This window comes from Myodes glareolus, chromosome 1 (genome assembly GCF_982192425.1).
Source record: "Myodes glareolus chromosome 1, mMyoGla1.1, whole genome shotgun sequence".
NCBI lineage: Eukaryota > Metazoa > Chordata > Mammalia > Rodentia > Cricetidae > Myodes > Myodes glareolus.
In genome coordinates, this window is record NC_142026.1 from 115,409,016 (window position 1) to 115,428,776 (window position 19,761).

The 19,761-nt window shown below is 47.0% G+C and overlaps 1 protein-coding gene across 1 annotated transcript; it reads right to left on the reverse strand.

Annotated features, from left to right (window-relative positions):
• Window positions 1-13,658: 13,658 nt before the first annotated feature.
• Window positions 13,659-14,547, reverse strand: Olig3 (oligodendrocyte transcription factor 3). The gene has a single exon (XM_048424966.3). The coding sequence runs from the start codon at window positions 14,478-14,480 to the stop codon at window positions 13,659-13,661; it is 822 nt and encodes a 273-aa protein (XP_048280923.1). The 5' UTR covers window positions 14,481-14,547.
• Between the last annotated feature and the right edge of the window lie 5,214 nt (window positions 14,548-19,761).

The window sequence follows — 19,761 nt, forward strand, 5'->3', positions numbered from 1 at the left end:
AGCAGGGACACTCAATATGATGCAATTTAAAAATAAATTTAGTATACTTTTAAATATTAATTTTTGATTTTATGTGTTTGAGAGTTTTGCCTGTGTGCGTGTATGTGCACTTTGTGCACACCTGATTTCGTCAAAGCAGAAAGAGGGCATCAGATTCCTGGAACTAGAATCAGGCAGTTGTGAGCTGCCATGTGGGTTCTGGGAAAACGGAATCCAGGTTCTTTACAAAACCTCTCTTAGCTGCTGAACCATCTCTCCGGCCACAAATACAGTGATATCATAAGTCAGTTTAGTTATTGCTAGATACGAGCTACATCATGCAATTACTGCAAAAGATGAATTAACCTAAGATATATGAGTGGCCACCAATAAAGCATGGCCACCTGGAGGGTGGGAGAGGGGTGAGAAACCAAGTTTAAATGGGTATTCATGAAGATTCAGGTAGCTATGGGGAACACCAGTTTGAAGTAAGAGAGAACCAGCTTACAGATTCGGTCCTGCCACCTACAGGGCAGAGGGCACTCCTTCCTCTCCTCCTGAGAAAAGAGAGCTACTAAATACTGTCTTTCCAGCTATTGAAACTTCTCTAGAATGTTACTAATAGGTTTTCTGTAGCCTGTTAATAGGCTTCTCCACCGACACAGTAAGCCAGATCAAACTAAATTGAAAAGTAACAACAGGTTTATTTGAGCAAAACAACTCCACCTGAGAAGCCCCTTGTCTGAACTACACAGCTTGTAGGTGAGGAATGATGATGTGTCCGCCACAATCTTGGTTTGTGCCCACGTATAGTCAAAAGCTGAATGCTTTAGGGGGGAATTTGGGCCACTGACAACTTCAGGGGAGGAGCTGCCACAGCCTCCAAAAATGTGGAACTGGGCTTTTTGGCCCATTTACTTTGTTGGAGATTCTCTGAGAGGGTGGGGTTTGGAGAGAGAGAGACAGAGAGAGAGAGAGAGAGAGAAGGGATTTCTCAGACCATGCAGGAGCAAACTGGAGGTTGGAACTGGAGGTTCCAACAGACCAGTTGCTTATGAAGAGGCAGCTACTATCAGCACAGCACATAGAAGTGGCTTCTTCAGGGTAATAAGGTCCTTCTTCCACTGCTGAATTATCACCTCACTTTCTAAACACTCCTCAGGGTTCTATGGTATGACACTCTCTATTGAAATGTAGTTTTAATAAAGAAACAATTTATTCAGAGTATGACTTTGTACTATATGGCCATGGAGTCTTAAAGAAAAGCTATAGCTTGTCTTTTGCCACACACCAAATTGTTTCTCCTCTACAGCATTTTTGTTCTTTGTGCACTTAAGAAGGTCCAGATCATGCCGGGCGGTGGTGGCGCACGCCTTTAATCCCAGCACTTGCGAGGCAGAGACAGGCAGATACTTGTGAGTTCAAGGCCAGCTTGGTCTACAGAGTGAATTCCAGAACATCCAGGGCTACACGGAGAACCCCTCTCTCAAAAAACAAAAACAAAAACAAAAAGAAGGTCTGAATGAGCCACAGGGTGAACAAGCCCTGGGATGAATGAGACTGTCCTGGTTCTGCCCTGCCACACTCCTATTCCAGTGTGACAGAAGCACGTCCATATTGCCATGTTTTCAGCACAGAAACTTCGGGAGCATGATGACATCAGCCCAGACTTTGTAGGAAGGTGACCATGGGCGGAGAAGAGCAGGGTGGGCAAAAGGAATGACATTGAATGGGACAAGCATTCCCCACAGTAGAGTCGTGAGCACGTAGGCCGCATTCTGAAGAAGGGATTCCTGCCTCATAGGCTCTATTCAGGCAGAAGCTCCACTCCAGCTCCTGCCCACTCTGAGAAAACCCTCCAAGAGTCGGCTCCTCCCTGGAGCTGCTCAGGACCACACCTACAGGGTATTCAAGACCAGGCCCCTAGACCTGCCCTGTAATTTCTCCTCTTCCTTTTCCAAGAGTCACCCAGGAGTGCTTTGCTTTGTTTTGCTTGGTTTATTAAACCTGGCCTTATTAATTTGTCTGAATTTGGCTTATTACAACAGTGATTTTCAAAATACCCATCAGGCCCCCCTCTTTAGATTTGAATTCATCTGGGTTCAAATGTTTATTCTCTCATGACATCAGGTAGGTCTCTCTGGGGGAACTATCCTACCAGCCACTGTATCAGACCCTGTACAGGAAGCACACGAGAACGTAGAATACACTGTATAGAATACAGTGATGAACGCATCTCTGGGGTTATATGATTAGGCAAAATCCTGCTTCTAAGCTCAGACTAATGAAGCATTAAACTGTTTCAAGTCACAAGGCAAGAGCTGGAGAATTCCCACTTGTGGTTATTAACTTTGGGCTAATGAAGAGCCAAAAACGGTTATAGCAACTCTTGTGGCCATGCCCCACACCAACATGCATAAGAGGGACAGGCAAGGAAAATCCTATGAAAACATTCGCTCTGAAGTTTTTGGGGATTTTGTTGTTTTGGTGGGTCTTTTCTTTGTTTTTTTCAAGGTAGAGTTTCTCTGTGTAGCCCTGGCAGTCCTGGAACTTGCTCTGTAGACCAGGCTGACCTCGAACTCAGGCATCTGTTTGTTTCTCCTTCCCCCGGCATTGGAATTAGAACTCATTATTCTAATTAACTTAGGATGTATTAAATTGGGTAACAAACGGAACCATGAAGCAAAAGGTGGGACAGGGCAATAGCTCAGTTGGTAGAGCGTTGGTCACCCGAGCAGGAAGTCCTGAGTTCAAGCCCCAGAATCCAGATGGTGGCTGAAATCCCAGTGCCAAGGAAGTGAAGACAGGTATATCGAGATTGATTCACAAGCTTCGAGTCAATGAGATGCCTTATTATTTTTTTTTAAAGGGAGGCAGGGGTGGGGAAGTGCCTTTTGAGGAAGTACTTGCTGTGCAAGTATGGAGACCAGAGCCCACATAAAAACTGGGCAGTCACGGTGCCTGCATGTAATCTGAGCATCCAAGAGGCAGAGTCAGGATAATCCCAGGGGCAAGGTGGTTAGACAGACCAGCTAGAATTGGTCAGCTCTGCATTCACAAGTAGACCCTGTCTCAATATACAGCTGAGAGAGACCAAAGAAGATAACCCAAGATCAACCTGGGGCCTTTCCATGCAGGTGTGCAATGCACACTCATAAGCATGCAAAACCAATGTAGATGACACCTGAGGAATAACACATATGGCTAGCCTTGGGCCTCCATACCCAACACACAGTAACACACAGACGTACACACACATTATTCTCCATCAGTTTACTTTGTTGAAAATAGATAGAATATTAAGGCATGGCAAGAACAGCATATTGGTATGAGAATAGAAGCAGAGTAATATATCAAAAGGGAGAACAGGGAGTTGAGGGACAGACCCTTGAATATTACATTTTGATCGATGGTAATGTGGCACCATAAATCAACAGGATCTGTGTTCAGAAACTGCATCTATTATAGAGAGAAATGTACCTATAATAAAAATTAGCAAATAGCTTATAGGTTGGAGAAATATAGTTGCTACAAATCTCCATCTTTAAATTATCTAGTTCTATTTTTATTTTATTTTATGTGCATTGGTGTCTTACCTGCATGCACGTCTGTGTGAGGGTGTCAGATCTTGGAGTTACCGACAGTTGTGAGCTGCCATGTGGGCACTGGAATTTGAACCCAGGTCCTCTGGAAGAACAGTCAGTGTTCTCAACTGCTGATACTTCTTTCCAGGCCCTGTACAGGTCTATTTTGCAGGGCTGTATCAGAACAGGATAAAATAAGATATATGTAACAAGTCTATTTGGATAAGGTTTTGGGAGTACAGGAGGTCCAAGATTAAAGACCTTTGTCTGATGAGTGCCTTTTTACTGTCTCATAAAATGTTGAAAGGCATCAGATACGGTATCAGAACATTCATGTTAGAGGGTAGTAGGGAAGGGAGATGAATCCACCCTTTATCATAAATCCACCCCCACAATAACTAAGTCACTTGCACATTAACAGGATTAATTAGTGTATGAGGAAGTAGCCCTCATGACAATAGGTAGAATCAAAAAGAGAAAATAGAAGAACGGGAACCCTACGCTGCCAACTGGAGCAGTAGAGACAGGAAAGCAGAAGGAAGAACAGGGAGGAAGAGAAATTGTCCCAGTCTTCTACCTCCCAGAAATAGGCACAAGCGGGAACATTTTCTTTCCTTCTGTTTTTCTCTTTGGTTTGTGTGCGGAGCGACTCTTAGAGAAACCTTACCTGTAGACCAGCCTGGCCTCAAACTTGAAGTCCTCCTGCCTCATCCTCCCAAATGCCAAGACTATAGGTCCATAGTCACAGACCTAGCTCTGACCCTTTCTCTGAGGACTATCTTAATGATCAAAAAAACCTCTACAGGTGGGGAAAATTTAGCAAGAGCAGCAGGGCTGTTCTACAGTTCCCATTTTTCATTTATTTACTTATTTAGCACATGCTTGTGTGTGCAATAGCGAGCCTGTGTTGTGGAGCAGCCAGGGGACAACGATGTTCTCTCCTTCCACAGTGTGGACGCTGGGATGAAGCTGAGGTTGTCAGTCGTGGGGGCAAGTACATTTACCCACTGGCCCTGGCTTATGGTTCGTGAAGTGCCCACCGTGTCTCTTGCTTGATCTGCACCACCTGATCAATTCATTTCACGCCTGTTTTGCAAATTCTGTCTCCTCATCACACTCATTTCTGATTATACACCCCTTCGCACACACACTTCACCTCTTCCTTTCTCTTTCTCTCTCCCCTCTTCTCTCCCGGGCTCTCTCACTCTCCGTCAGCTTTGTTCTTTTTCACTTTCTTGCTATTTCTGAGTGTTAGGATTACGGCTCCATGATGCCCTGACTGGTTGATATTTTTTTTCCAAGTCTATAGAGGAAAAAACTATGGAATATTGTACTGAATTTAACTATCGTTTCACCAAACTCTGAGCACAATTTTACATCCCAATGACGTACAGTCTATTTGGATGAACAGCAATCATGTAGAAGTTCAGAGGGAAGTAATTATAAAAAACTCATCCATGATGTCCATGCAAAGAGTCCTGAAAATCCTCTCACTTCTCCTGCCCTCCGAATGTATGCAGAAGACATACACAGACAGGGAATGCATACAAGAGTATTATACAGTGGTGAGCGTATCTTGTATTCACAATGAGGATTCCTGGGAGCAACCTCTTAGAAGGGTACCTCGGTATATTTATCCCCCCTTCCTGCCTCCCTACTTCCTTGTCTGCACCCATGGTACTAGATGCACCAACCTCCTTAAGGACAAATTAGCATTCGGGTGACCTGTGAGTAAAATAATTTCTAAAAATTTTTCTTTCCATTTTGATATATTCCCAAAGTTACTTTTAATGCACCCTCAAAAGTTGAAAGTCTGTTGTAAATGCCTAGTGGGAGACCTTGAATTTGCTGAGAACCACACAGCCTCTTTATTTCTATTTTAATCTCAAATATCAGTGAGAGAAATTCTTGTTCTGAGTCACATACTTCTTGGCCAAAGGAACACAAATGTCTCAAGAGCCTGACCAATATTCCACAGGACAAAGGAAGTGCCAGGAACCCAATAGTTTTATTTAAAATAGTTAAAATAGTTTTATTTTAACGGTAAAATTGAGGGGGGAAATCAAAATCACAATGCCTTTTGGGAAAGGACACTCTTAGCAAGCAGAAATGGAAATGTCCAGCTGTCAGAATTCTCTATTGTCCAGGGGCTAGAATCCTGAAAACTGTGTTATACTTAAGTTCAGAGTCCAACTTATTACTTTATCAATAAGCTAGTACATTTTTAATAAAAATTAGAGGCAAATGCCCTACTTTGTTCTTTTTTCTTATTTTTTTTTAAAGAAAAAAATGCAGCCAGAGAGAATGGATTCTCAGTTCTCAGGTTTGGCTCTATACTGTAGGGCCGGGAAACCAAGACCCTAAAACATTACCACTGTGTAGATCTGCAAAAGTGACCTGGGCTACTGAGGAGCCGCAGTATCTGGGCCACCGTTCACAAAGTCTGCCCTTTTGTTGAGGCCCCAGTTCTCACTGTTGTAAGCTAGCAAGGCAGAGAAACAGAACTGAAGTTCTGCTTAAATAATGAATCTCTTCTTGGCTTGCTAGGAATTTATACATCCCCAGCGAGAGAGGAATGTACTTGCCTTCGTTCTGCATAAAAAACGCTCAATGGACCCAACTTCATGCTGATTACCCTGCGGTCCATGCAAGAGTGCCTTCCCTTGTCGTCCCTCGCTCATATGCTGGGCCAGCCTACTGCGGCAAGAAAAGCAAAGGGCCACTTCATTCAGGAACTGGGGTGGATTGAAAATTGTGTGGCTTGACAGACTCCCCCTGTAATTATTTTGTTCAAGCAAAGAACTGATTTCATCTCTGTGTATTTGTAACTTTCATAGTATCTAAGTCTACAGATGTCAGATTTTACTTTTCTGCTGTGGTTTATTTAAATGAAGCCACAAAGGCCAAATGTACAACAAATTGAAACCACTTATTTTCTTCATTAGTATAAAACATGTGTGTTTTCCTCACAGAGGTGTTTGTTTTGACAATTGAATTTTCCAACTGTTTGTAATGCCAAGTTAATGGCATCGCTGCTGACTTTCATTTCTGCTCAAATAAAGCTTTGTAAAATTTTATTTTGGATATGCGTTTAATTGTACCACGCTGCTGCTATCTAACAGATGTGGAAAGACAAGGAAACTAACAACCTAAATCTGCCTCTCCTTTTCTGTTTGCTAGCACATTTGACAGCTCTCTCCATTCAAAACTTTAATAGTCACGGGGGAAAAAATCACCAAACTGAAACATGTATTAAATGTTGAAACAACCTGGAAATTAACACGGGAAAAGATTGGATACATGTATTATAATCAAAGTGTCAAATGAAAGAGAAGACAGACAGCTCACAGCGCAGAAAGATAGGGGGACAGAAAAGTCAAATAAGATGTTTCAAATCTCTTGGGGCCAAACCCCCAAGCTTTTTAAAGATAGCCAAAAGCACCAAAGAAGCCCCCTCCCATCTTCTCCGAGGATCCAGCCAGGACCTAACAATTGAGAGAGCCGAATCTTTGCGTTCTGGGTAGGATTATTTATCTGGGATTTTGTTTTGTCTGGGTTTTCAAAGAGGCAGCCCCAGCTGTACATTTGGGGATAGACCATGGCTTCAATGGATAGAGGGCTTGCTTTGCTCCTTTGGAGGCTCCTCTCCCCCCCACCCCCCACCCCCCCACCTCCCCACCCCGGCAGGAATGGAGTAATTAACAGACCATTAAGTCTCTGCTTTATTGAAGAGGGGATGCCATACAGGTCATTGCTTTGAAACTTTTGTTCTGGAAGGGAAATTACGGGATTGTTTTCTGTGTACAACACAGCCTGACCAATCCTATAGTCCAGAGACAAGACTCTGCAGCTCACAAAGCCTAGGAGATAAGGAGTAAATAAAGCCTCCAACTCTGTTTTAAAAAGATTTCCTTACTCCTCTATTTATTTATTTGTTTACTTAAAAATCAGTTAAAGGAAAAAGGGTTTGCTCATTTGGTTGTAACTAACAGAGACATGAATTAGAGATGATCCAAACTGAGGTTTATCTATGGGTTAATAAATCTCTTAACAACTGTGAGGAAACTAAGTTCAGCCACCATCACTTCTGTTTATTTCCATATTAATAAGTTTATTTCCATATTCATCAAGGCATCAGTTTCTGTGCTCTCCGCCTAGTAGGGGATAGGCAGTTTCTTGCATCTGAAAAAGCAGCTGGTTTTGTGCTGCCTGGGGTGGGTTTTATCCATCTGCCCTAAGTGACCAGTGCCTCCAAAGGCTTCCGACGTCCTGAGGACCGGGCTTGTTTTTATGCAAGTGATGCCTTCTTCCCATCTTTCCCTCTGCCGCTCCACAGTGCCTGAAAAACGGAAGCCGAGGAAAATTAAGGGGAACCACAAAGAAAAACGAGCCTCGAGGTTTTGCGGACTCCCTTTGCGGGTTCAAAAAATGGTGTGTTTCCTGTCCTTTACTGCTGGAGAAACATGTCAAGGGGTTGAACACTTGGGGGGTGGGGGTGGGGTCGTTACAAAATGTGCGAGCTCGGATCGCTATTTCTCTGGAATCAGGGATTTGGCAGAAGTGCGGTTTTAGCACTCTGCCCTATGCACACAAAGGCAGCGTCAGATTTACAGTTTTTTAGATCGAGGGAGAAGACAGGAAGACAGGTGCTTTCAGGTTCTGGCTGCTGTACAGAACGAGGTCTCATGATTCTCACTGAAGTCAGGGCAGGACAGAAGTCTAAAAGTTTAGGGAGAAGCTCCCCAAATCTGCCTCGCAGATCCTTCTCCACGGCGATCCTCAGCTCCAATTTCCCTGGGACGCGAGAAACCTGACCACTCTTGTCTCCAGGCCAAAAACACCACAGCAAAAGCAAAGTTCTGGTTTCCGTGCTTTGTTCTGCTCACCCTTCCCTGTGCCCTCCCTAAGGTCATGACCCTAACAGACCCAGGTGCCCTAGCCGTCCACTTTCGGGGAGCATTAAACCTTGAACCAAAATCTGATGACCAGAACAAGGTCCCAGGTTGGACGCAGTTCATTTGTCTGAAGAGACTCCACAGCAGGAGCGGTGGCCGGTATCCACTTCTAAGGTAGAGTGTTGGTTCTCTGTGAGATTCCCGAGTGGAGAAAGCGCACTGGCCAGGGATCACTTGAGCAGGTCCTAACCGGACGTCCTTGGCAAGACGAACAAACCTTTGAATTCAGCAGGGGCCTGCGTGTAAGAGAAAAAAGCGCCCGTTCCTCCCTCTTTCGGTGGAGTGTAAATTTGCCCCCTGTGGGTGTGCTCGCTCCCCCTTTCCGTAAACGCTTAAGCATTGCCTTGTTCTCTGAAGGGGTGGTGTAGTCATCACCGGAGGTACCCTCCTCTCCAGAGCACCTTAGCTTTGGAGCACCATCTGCTGTGGAGCCAGGGGTGGGTATGGGAGCCTGGACTAGCGGATCCAGACTAAATCTTCCCACGGGTTCCAGCCCCAGCCGCAAACCCGGGGAGCGTATGAGGAGCTGGAATCCGAGCCTCTGCTCCTCTAACAGAAGAAGCTCCTAGAGCCAAGGGCCACGCACCCGCGGGTGGGTAGTCAGCCAGCACGATTCTACCTGCGCCTCTAGAATCCACTCTCTCAGGGATCGCATGCACTCCCGAGGCCGCAGTGTCCTGGAGAAAGTCCCACTTTAAAAAAAAAAGCATCCTCAGAGGCAAAACAGCTCCACATCTCGAAGCTTGCCAGAGCTGAGCACCAAGGCTTCTGTCTGGTGAGACGAGAGATGCGCCTCAGGCCCCACGCACTCCAAGAGGCTCACAGGAGAGATGAAGCCCCCATCAAGCGGCCCTCCTTGAGCATAGGTTTTCCAGAGGATACTCCCAAGAGTCTTCCGTGGGAGCGCTGCTCTCTCCCTCTTTACCCCTCTCCTCCTCTCCTTCCTTCTCTCCTTCTGCTCTTTCCCTCTCCCCAGCTGGGCATCTCCCAGCTGCTCTCCTTCATCCTAAACTGAGTGGAGGCCCAGCAATAACCCAAGTCTATGACCACCGAGGTGCCTGGACCAAATGCTTTCTCTTTTCCTTTCCTGGGAGAGGTAACCATCCAAGTGGACTTAAGACTGGAGCTCAGGCAGGGCAAGAGGAACACAAGAGGGCAAGGGCTGTTCCAAGCAAGGGACTGGCTCTTGGTGCCCTGAGAGACCCCCCCCCCCTTCGAGAAATTAGAGGCGAGGCTACACTCCTGTGGGGAGAGTAGCCTGTTCAACTTCCCAGGTCAGTTCAGGGTACCTACTAGCAACAGAGTGAGGAGACAAGAGTAGCTGGAAGATCAGCTTGAAAGCCAGACTTTAGGGGCAGTTGGGGCCATGACCCAGGGGCAGGTGGGAAGAGGAGTTCACTGGAAATCTCCGCATAGGACAGGGTCGAGGAACTATCCTGGAGTCTGAGTTAAAGTTCCTAGAATCTACTGCCGTCTGTGTGAAGAAGACTTGGCATTGTGTTCTGAGGGTACCAGAGAGCAACAGCACTCAGCTGGACCCAGGGGAGGGGGAATTTGAGGGGACATGGGGATTCCATTTCTTGGAGCTCAGCTGAGGAACCTTGGCCTTCAACAGCACAGGCTATCCTTTTGCCAGAAGTGAGTCCAAGGCCGGTGAATTGAGAACAAACATCTGGAGGAGGTCCGGTGCCTAAAGACAACCTCACTTTCTCTTTCCTGGTGGAAGGGGAAGCGATGGTGCTTTCTTCAGAAATTCCCAGTCTGTGGGAGGCTCTAAGAGTTTGCTAAGGTGGATTTTATTCCTTTTTTTTTGAGTGCAAAGCAACTTTGAATAAGGAGGGGAAGTATCTTAGTTGTGTTTCTAGACTGAATTTTTTCTTTTAAAAAAAAGTACTTTCAACTTGTGAACTTCTGAAGAAGTTGTGAATTCCTGACTAAAGGAGCAAGAAGGAGCCTGAGCCATTCACTGTCACCTCATTGTCATGGTGTGAGTCACTTCAGAATTTAACAGGAAACAATTGCAAACAAAGGTCAGTCTGTACACTCACACCCAGGGAACGGGCCAGACATGACACACACCCAACTCTACCCAATCGGTTCCTTGGTAATATGTCCCCCTTTTCAAAAAAATCCAGAAACTTGACTCACAAATGGCCTTTCTCTCTGTCCCTGCCCTGTTTTAAGAAAGCCCTGTCGCCTGGACTGCTGAAGAGAGCTGTTAGGGCCAGAAAAAAACGCTTGGAAAGTTTGTAAGATCTCCTCTGTGATGGTCGGGAGGGTTATCTAGCTTCTACTTCAGTGAGCATCTGGAGGTAGGTAGAGATTTCTGCAGTTCAGATTCCTTTTGCCTCAGGTCTCCCAAGAGGCCTTACAGTCCATTAACTGGATCACTGAAGGCAACTAGGGAAGCTCAGAGTAAAAGCTAGCACACACAGATACAGATCCACAGACACGTGTGCGTGTGCGTGTGCGTGTGCGTGTGTGTGTGTGTGTGTGTGTGTGTGTGTGTGGACTCTACTGTGTGCTTAAGGGTGGATGCTAGATGCTAGACAAGAAGCCCAGCTGGAGCCAGATGGGAGGCCAGCACGGCTTCCCCAGGACCCAACTTGTGGAGACAGGACTCTAAAGAGGCTAGAGGCTCAGTAGTAAGTCACTCTCCTGATTGATGAAACCGTCCCTCCCCTCCCCTTTCTGAATAATAAACTCCTGGAAAGACTAGAGGGCTGCCTTGTGTTGGTTTCAAATAAATCCTCAACAGGCTCTTTCCTCACTCAGAGAATGAATCACACTTGGGAAACAGACGATTATTCTGCCATTTGTCTGACTATAAGCAAAGGAGAAAGCTCCCTCCCTGGTGGACTCTACTTTGATACTCCCCTCTAACTAAGGCCTGTGTCGTAGGTGGAGGCAGAGGAGAGCAGGTGGGCGGAGGGTAGGGGTGACTCACGGAGATTCAGGGTTTTATGCAGGCATTGCAGATCTAGCCTGGGCAAGGAAAGGGCTTTCTAAGTTCACTCTGCTGCCTGGATGCTGGAAAGAGACCCAGGGCCTTGCTGCCTGGGAGGTGGTATCACATCTAATACAAAGGGCAGTTCTGGGTTTGCTTGGCTGGCAGAAGCAGAGACCCTGGGCCCCACACTGCAGTCGCAGTCACCAAAACTCAGTTTCTTGTCTTCCTTAAACAAAACAACAGAACCCAGGGTTCCTGCTGGACAACTCTTGTTTATTCCCAAAGAATTTTGAGTATCTCAAGACCTCGGAGGTGAGAGAGAAAAACAAAATGGAATAGATAAAAATGACCCTTGTTAGTCTATGTTTAAACCGAAGGTGCCCTGTGCACTTGGCTGATCCCTGACAGTCATCTTCTAAGAAGGGGAAAATAAGGAAGAATTCTTACTAAGGATCACTGGGATGCAAGGCCTGGACATTGATTTGCCTCCATCCCGAGTTCTCTCGCAAACCAGAGGGAGTTCTTTCCTTTCTTTTCCTGGCAGGCAGGCAGGCTGGGTGACTTATTTGTTAACTTTTAAAACAAACTGGATTGTCACACGGAGAATAAAAAGACCACCAAGGTCATTTTGAAGCAAGGAGAACTTAACTTCCTGGTTTGTGCTGGTCTGTTAGCAACAACAGTCTCTGGAGGCGCCTCGCTGCATCTTAAGTCCAGCCACCTTAAGATTCTATTTTTGATCTTAATTCTTGAGTCTATGAGGATCTAATTGCTGCAGAGAAACCCAAATAGGAGCTCAAATAGGGAAGGAGTACTTACATATACAATGCTCCACTTGAAGGACATTTAGTTTCAATAATTAGCACCAAATGTATCCATCCTCTTTACTTGTAAAAGACCAGAGGAAAACCTGCTATGGAAATCCCTCGCCCACATCCAGACACACTTTACTGCATCCACATGCTTCTTAACTCTCGACTGCTATTGATTAAAATTTAGACAGAGGCAGAAACTGGGTTTAGAGGTTCTTTTTTATTTGAAATCTCATCCAGAAACACTGGTTATTAATAAATATATCATAGTTATCAAGAATATATAAAAAATAAAGACAGGTATTGTCTTTGAAGCCCTAACAAAATATTTCAAGCAGATGTTCAGGAAAATAAAAATGGCAGCCCTCCCCCAAACACGGAAAGTTTTCAAAGCTGAGAGATAACAGACTGAGCCAACCCCGCATGCAGAATAATTTGGCAAGGGGGTGAGGTGAGCTACTAGAGGAGGGGGCCAGTTTTCTAGGCTCTGGTCCCTTGGAACAGCCCTAAGGTTGTAATGAAATTTGTAAAGCAGGGACAGAGTTGGGCTTGGGGAAAGAAGCGCATATGCATTGAGAGTGAATCCTTGCACTCTGGCCCCCTTTTCATTTCATAGAGCCACAGACAGATATACGGAGTACTTTGGAGAATCCTCTAATAAATCCTTGTTACAAGGAAAATGGCACGATGGCCTGCACAACATGTTTAGACAAGATTCATTGAGAAGCGTGCATGCATTTTTTTTCTTGACCTATACTGCATGGAAAAGAAAGCCCATATAGGAGGTTCATGCCCTGAACGGAAGCTGAGATTCAAAACTGGAATTCTGAGAGTCTCTCTCTCTCTCTCTCTCTCTCTCTCTCTCTCTCTCTCTCTCTCTCTCTCTCTTTCCCCTCTAGGAAAAAAAAAACTTTAAGAACAGAGACAATCATAACTGCATCTATCTCGATGAAATATTTACATTAGCTTTGCCCAAAAGGGATGGCCATCTTTCCTCCAATATGAGAAGAAAGCCAACTCCAAGTTCCTTCCCAAGTTTTTAACTCTACCGATCCCGTTTTTAAACAACAAATGCAGTTTTGACAAGAGCATATGGCAGTGAGAAATACTGGCGCTGCATGAGGAAAAGAAGCATGCATGCAAAACACGACGTTGGGTTCCAGGCCCCATTCGCTAACACCTAGATATCCCAGTTTGGTTTTGGTACCCCCGTTGGGGTGGGTCAAGTAAGATCTGGATCTCTGGGGCCCCTGGCGAGGCCCCGGAGCCCTGCGCCCACCCTCCCGCAGGCCGAGCAGTCTCCCCCTTCCCTCCTTGTCCTGCACCGCGACCCCTGCCTCAGCTCTCCCTTTCTCCTTCAGGCCCGGCGGGCCCCAGCTCACTTGAGTAAGTCCTTGGACTCGGCAGACAGCCGGGCCATGTTGGCGGTGGAGAGGGCGGACAGGTGCGGCGGCGGCGGCATCTGGCAGATGGTACAGGGGCAGGGCAGCCCCGCCCAATGCTGGAAGCCACTGCCCAGCTGCAGCGCTGGTGGTGTGGAGGGCGCCTTGAGCAGTGAATGGGGAGGTCGGATGGTGCCAATGGCCGGCAGGGAGGCGGCGGACAGAGGGGACGTGGCGTTGCTGGACGAGAGCGCACCGCCCAGGATGGGGTGCACCGGGTGCACGGCGTTCGCTGCGTGAGCCGGGTGTCCGGCCGAGTGCCCCACAGTCCCGCAGTGAAAGGCCGAATGATGACCCCCGTAGATCTCGCCAACCAACCTCTTCATCTCCTCCAGGGAGCTGGTGAGCATGAGGATGTAGTTTCTGGCTAGTAGCAGAGTGGCGATCTTAGACAGCTTGCGCACCGAAGGCCCGTGCGCATAGGGCATGACCTCGCGCAGACCGTCCATGGCGAGGTTCAGGTCGTGCATTCTCTTGCGTTCGCGTCCGTTGATCTTCAGCCGCAACTGCTGAAGATCCTGCTCTGACAGCTGCTTCTTGATTTTGTACTTGCTGCTTTCTCCTGCGGCCTTGGCGCCCGCTCGCGAGAGGCTTTCCCCAGGCATCTTCTGCACCATATCGCCTTGTGTGGATGAGACCGAGTTGAGACGGCTCTCCTGGTGGTGGTGATGGTGGCGGTGGTGATGGTCTCTTAGGTACATCTCATCCATGTCTGGAGATGACGCTCTGCTGGAGACAGAGCTCGAATCAGAATTCATTTTATTACAGGAGATGCGACCTTATGGTTGAGGAAGCTTTAGGCGGGAAATTAAAGGGAACCTTGAATTAAAAAAAAAATTGGAAGGTCCAGCAACCCACTTCTCAGTTATAAGATGAGAGACGAACAGTCGGGGCACTGCCTTGCTCCGCCTCTCCCCCTCCCCGCTCCCCTCTCTATCTTCCTCTCCGGTTTAGCTGTTTCCTGCACAGCTCGTCGGTGTGTGCCTGAAGTAACCTCTTGCAGTAAAAGAGTGGCTTTTATAGAGCTGCAGCGGAGAAAAGAGACAAAAGGAGCCCTCCTATCTATCCTGGGCTGGTTAAGATGACGTGCCATCATTCAGGGCGGTGCGCTTTGCTGTCCCATTTAGCAAGGATTCCTATTCATATTCATTGTGGGGCCGCTCTGGGACACCTCTGCTTGGAACCGCAAGGAGCCCCCAGGCACAAAACCCTTTGAGTGACACACTCACCGCTGCCACTCAGGACTTCTTGTTTTTGTTTTTGTTTTTAACTTTCTTCCATCCCACTCCCTTTGCTCCATTTTTTTTCCTAACCAAATTTTACATTTAAAATGAAGGACAGTAATAGAAGTTGGCCGGATGATTGGCCCAGGTTGGTTTGATTTTGTTTTTAATTCGAAGAGAGGATTTGAGTTGTTCTCTAGTTTAGGGAAATATGAGCAAAAACAGATCTCAATAAAAACTGCTAGGGACAGAAAAGCCAGAACAGCGCGGGTTCAACCAGGGGGACCAAGAGGTGGAGGTTTCAAGCTGTTTGTTTTTGCTTCGTTGGTGTGTTCCCCCGAAACACCAACAATCGGTTATTTTTGTTTATTTGACCTTTCTGGTGTGATTTCAAAGACATGCGCCTATTTGACAACGAGTTTTCCTTCTGATACTATTGGGAGGAAGAAATCTCTCGCTTCCTATTTTTTCTTTTACTTTAGAAAGAAAATAATTGGAATAATTTCTGGTTTGTACATTTCTTTAACTTCTTAGCTATAGAACGAAGGGAGGAGGAACAGCTGTATGAAAATCAATCGAGGAAGAAAACATAGGAAGGAAAGGGAGTGAAGAAAACTGGGAGAGAGTTAGGTATTGGAACACTTCTCAAAATCTCAATACAGACCTTACGGGTCAAGATTCCTGGATCCTGCCGCTTGCACAGACACAGTTGGGGCAGCCGGCAGTCTTTGCCTGAAATTCCACTGTGTGTGTGTTGGGGTGGGATGAGAGGGTCTTTGGCTGCCAGGCGAATGCTGAGAGTGTCCGGAGCTCTCAGCGCTAGATCGCCTGGAGCTGCCCGATGACAGCGGAATGGGGGTGAACAGAGCGGGATTTGAGGGTAAAATAAAAAGTGATCTTGACTGTGTGTGTGTGTGTGTGTGTGTGTGTGTGTGTGTATTTAAGAGAGAGAGAGAGAGAGAGAGCGCAATGGAGCGACAGAGGGAGAGGGAGACTGTATGTGTATCTGTGTGTCTGTTTCTGTTTGTGTAACCACGGGACCTGGAGGTCTTCTTGGATGAGCACTTGGTACAAAGTGGTGGCTTCTGAGAATAAATAAGAAGTCGGTAATTGGCTGCATTCGATGTGAGCGAGCGCATAAATGAGCGCAGACCCCCCCCCATTTCCCTTTGCTGTTTTTGTCAGTTAAGAATTGCTCTGTAGTGAGAGAGGCAGGAATACAAAAATCTCTAGAAAGGAAGGAGTCTTGGGCAGTGGTGGCTTCTAGAAACAGCTGGGCACTCCTCTCTCCTGGCTTAGAAATGCTAGGAACAAAAGCTAGGTTAAGGCACTGTATGTAGAAAGTGAGAGACTCGCTTAAACACTGGAACCTGGGGCTTAGGTGGCTTGCCTTGGAGTCACTGGGAAAACCAGAAAAGCAACTTAATTTCTTACCAATGCAAATCAGGCAGTCAGCAGGGGGTACCACCAGGTCTGCAGTTAGCTCAGCGCTGAGAGGTCGTGCTCACTGACACACACCTGTGAGGTGGGACTCGCCCTAGCTGCTACCAGCGGGATGCAGACTGGACCGACTGTGGAGGGAATGTTTTCCCACACTAACCTGATTTCTCTCTTGTAAAAGAAATAAAATGGTCAACAGTCCCTCATCAAGGACAGGGCTCTAATTCCCTGGAAGAATGGACCCAAGAGTCTTCCATTGCTTACATTTCTGTGGAAGAAAAGTTCCTGAAAACGAAGAACCTAAGAGTTTTCATGTGGGGTAGGAAGATAAATGTCCCAAAACATTTCTAATGACTCAGAGAAAGGAAACTCTAAGTCTTCCGACTGGTCCACTCTATCTGCTGTTTAAGAGTGAAGTGATTGCCCCACAACGTGGTTCCATGTAGTAGACCCTAGCCCAGGAAGTGGCACAGGACAGTTGGAAGGCTTGCTTCTCAACTCCAGATCAAGGGGCAGAGATGGGTCAGAGAGCGTTCCTGGAAGAAATGCATTTTCCAAGCCCGACCACACCCTGTCTGTTTCTGCTATCGCAGGAACTTCCATCCTAATTTTGAGTATTCGTGTCCTGTGTCCTGTTGCCGTGCCTAAACTGAAAACACTACACTGGGTTCTTCGTTTTGGAGAAGCAAAGTCTAGCTAGATTACAAGAGTGTCAGACGACAGAATAGAAAAGAGGCAGATGCATTTAGCGCATTGGCTTTTTAAAAGTTCTAATTGTATCAGTAGATAATGAAAAATAAAGTTCCTTAGTGTCCCTATGTCAGTCAAGAAGGTCAGGGAATAAAATATGGGAGAAATCAATAACTTTCCAGACCTGATTCCAGGAATCCCAACCAAAAACAGGGACCATGCAGGCGTGGACATTATGGGGGGGGGGGGTCGCACTGGGCCAGAAAGAAAGGGCCGCTACAGACATTGCCGAAACACACACACACACACACACACACACACACACACACACACACACACTCTGGGGCCCAGGATGTTTAGCTTCAGTAACGTCATGGTGCCTGAACTGAACCTGGCGGTGGGAATGGGAATCTCAGGTGTTTTGCTTGGGGCTTAATGCCAGATGCAATGCCTTGTGCCCGGTGGCTTTCTGTAGGTACTGGGCTCTGTATTCCCCAAGGCAGCGCTAAGTGAAGATACAGTGGAACACTGGACTAAGTTAAACACTATGGTGGGCTCAGGCTTATAGGACTCCCAGGTTACCACAGTTGGCTACTCTCCCCTTTTCCTTTCTTCCCGAGGGGTTACCAGCTAGGAAAGAATGCCTGACTAAAGATGCCACCACATCGCTCGCCATAAAATGGACCAATACTAGCTTGGGTCCAAAAAGCGGAGGCTCTACATGCGACTGGTCTCAGACCTGGATTGCTTTTAGATCCTGGGAGTTCACCGGCATTCGCCGCTCAAGCCCTGAGCGGCACAGACGTCCTTAATTCAGGAGCCAGTTCCGTCCCGACACTCTGAACCAACAGATTTCAGTGTTGCCGTCCATCCGTCGTCCACTCGGTGTGTGCCTAAAGGAGACAGTAAGGGAAACGCTGTTGGGCTAAAGCTACCGCACCCTCACTCAGAGAAAACGGGAGACCTGCGCAAAGACCTTAGCCCTGGTCATGGGCGGATTCAGAGGGCTAGAGTAGGCAAGAAGAACGAGTTAGTGGGACAGAGGCAGCGGTAATCCAGTGGGGACTAGCTCTCTAGGGCTTACCCGGGTCGCCCTAGTGACAGCTAAGGGCTGAAGCTCCTTGGCCGGTGTGTGCCTCTGGCAACAGGTGCCTCCCAAGGCTTAGGGATCCTGGCGACAGTCTAGCCCGGGCCGCCTTTGGGAAGGGCTGTGAGTTGCCGAGCCTTCCTACTTCTGAAAGCAGTGGACTGGTCCGGGGACTGTCTGTCAAGAGTTTCCCAGAGGTCCCTGGGTAGTTAATGTACACAGCTTCAGCTCTGCAGCTTCGGGCTGGGTGGCTCCGAGTCCCTAGGGACCGAATGCTCCAGGGGCTGTTCGGCTCTGCCCAATGCCTCCCCTGGTTCCCAGGATTGCCAAGAACTGTTCCTTACCAGATACCCAGGGCGTGCCTCCTGGTGCCTGATGCCCCGCCGCTCGTTAGCTCCAGCAACTGAGTTCGTCTCCGGCATCTGTCGTCTCGGCCCGAGGCCGCTGAGATTTTGCCTGAGCAGCGAACCCTCACCCCTGTCCTCACCCCCTGCCAGAGTCCGGTTGCCAGCGAAGCCACAGCTGAACCGCAGGGAGGCAGCTAAAGGGGCAGGTCGATCAGCCGCTACAGTCCAGGAGCTAATTCTCACCAAACTGCAAACTTGACCACCAGAAACTTCGGCTGAGATCAAAAGGCAAGAGACCTTTCCAAAACAAAACGAATGAAAGGGGAGACCTAAATATTTCTAATGTGCCCTTCTCCAGAAACCGGGAACAATCTAAAAATTAACTAAAAGCACGAATGGACTTCTCAGGGAGTGTTTTCTTCAGCCGAGTGAAGCAGTAACTTCACTACAGTGCCTGGGGGGTGAAGTGGGGGTGTTACCCGGACTACAGGACCAATTAATTAAAAAGTTTAGCAAATTAAAGTCATCAACATAAACCAAGGCGAGATCTCTTCTAGCCGCCACGTATTCAAGGAGATGGAATACCAAACTCAGAGCCTCGGCATCTCAGTGCAGACATACTTGCATCAAATACCAGCAATCCCAGCGAAGCTTCTAGGGCGAGTGGATACTTCTGGACTGGAGCTGGTCGACTTCCTGAGTTTCTGCACATTTTACCCGAAGTTCTGATTTCGGTTCATCTGGTTTAAAATCCGATTTTTACCCTGGGGTAATAGCAGCCGCTGAAAGAACAAACTTTGGTGATGCAATAGTAACTAATTGCCCTTTGAGATGTTGACTGTGGAATCGGAAGGTAAATTCTCCGAATAGGGCAAAACGATAGGGCGCTAATGATGTGAGCCTATTGATGTGTTGTTAATACACAGCTACAACTAGAAGTTTGATTTTAATGATGCAGAAGCAGCAGGCCTGGCTAGAACTTTTAGAGTGAACCAAGTTGTTTAAAGACGTCTAAAGCCAAAGGAGCTAGAAACTTGCGAGTTTTGTTTATAGGGTTTTGTTCAACTAGTGAGCACATGGGATTTTTTTTTTCTCCTTTCCTTATTTTCTTTTTGGTTGACATCTGGGCAACGGCCACTACCTCAAGCGAGTTCTGCCCCTGTGGAAAGCACAAGCATGGAAAATATTGTTTCCTCATGATCGCAAAGTTTAGGTTGATTTAAACACTACTGATGATCAATCATGTAAATTG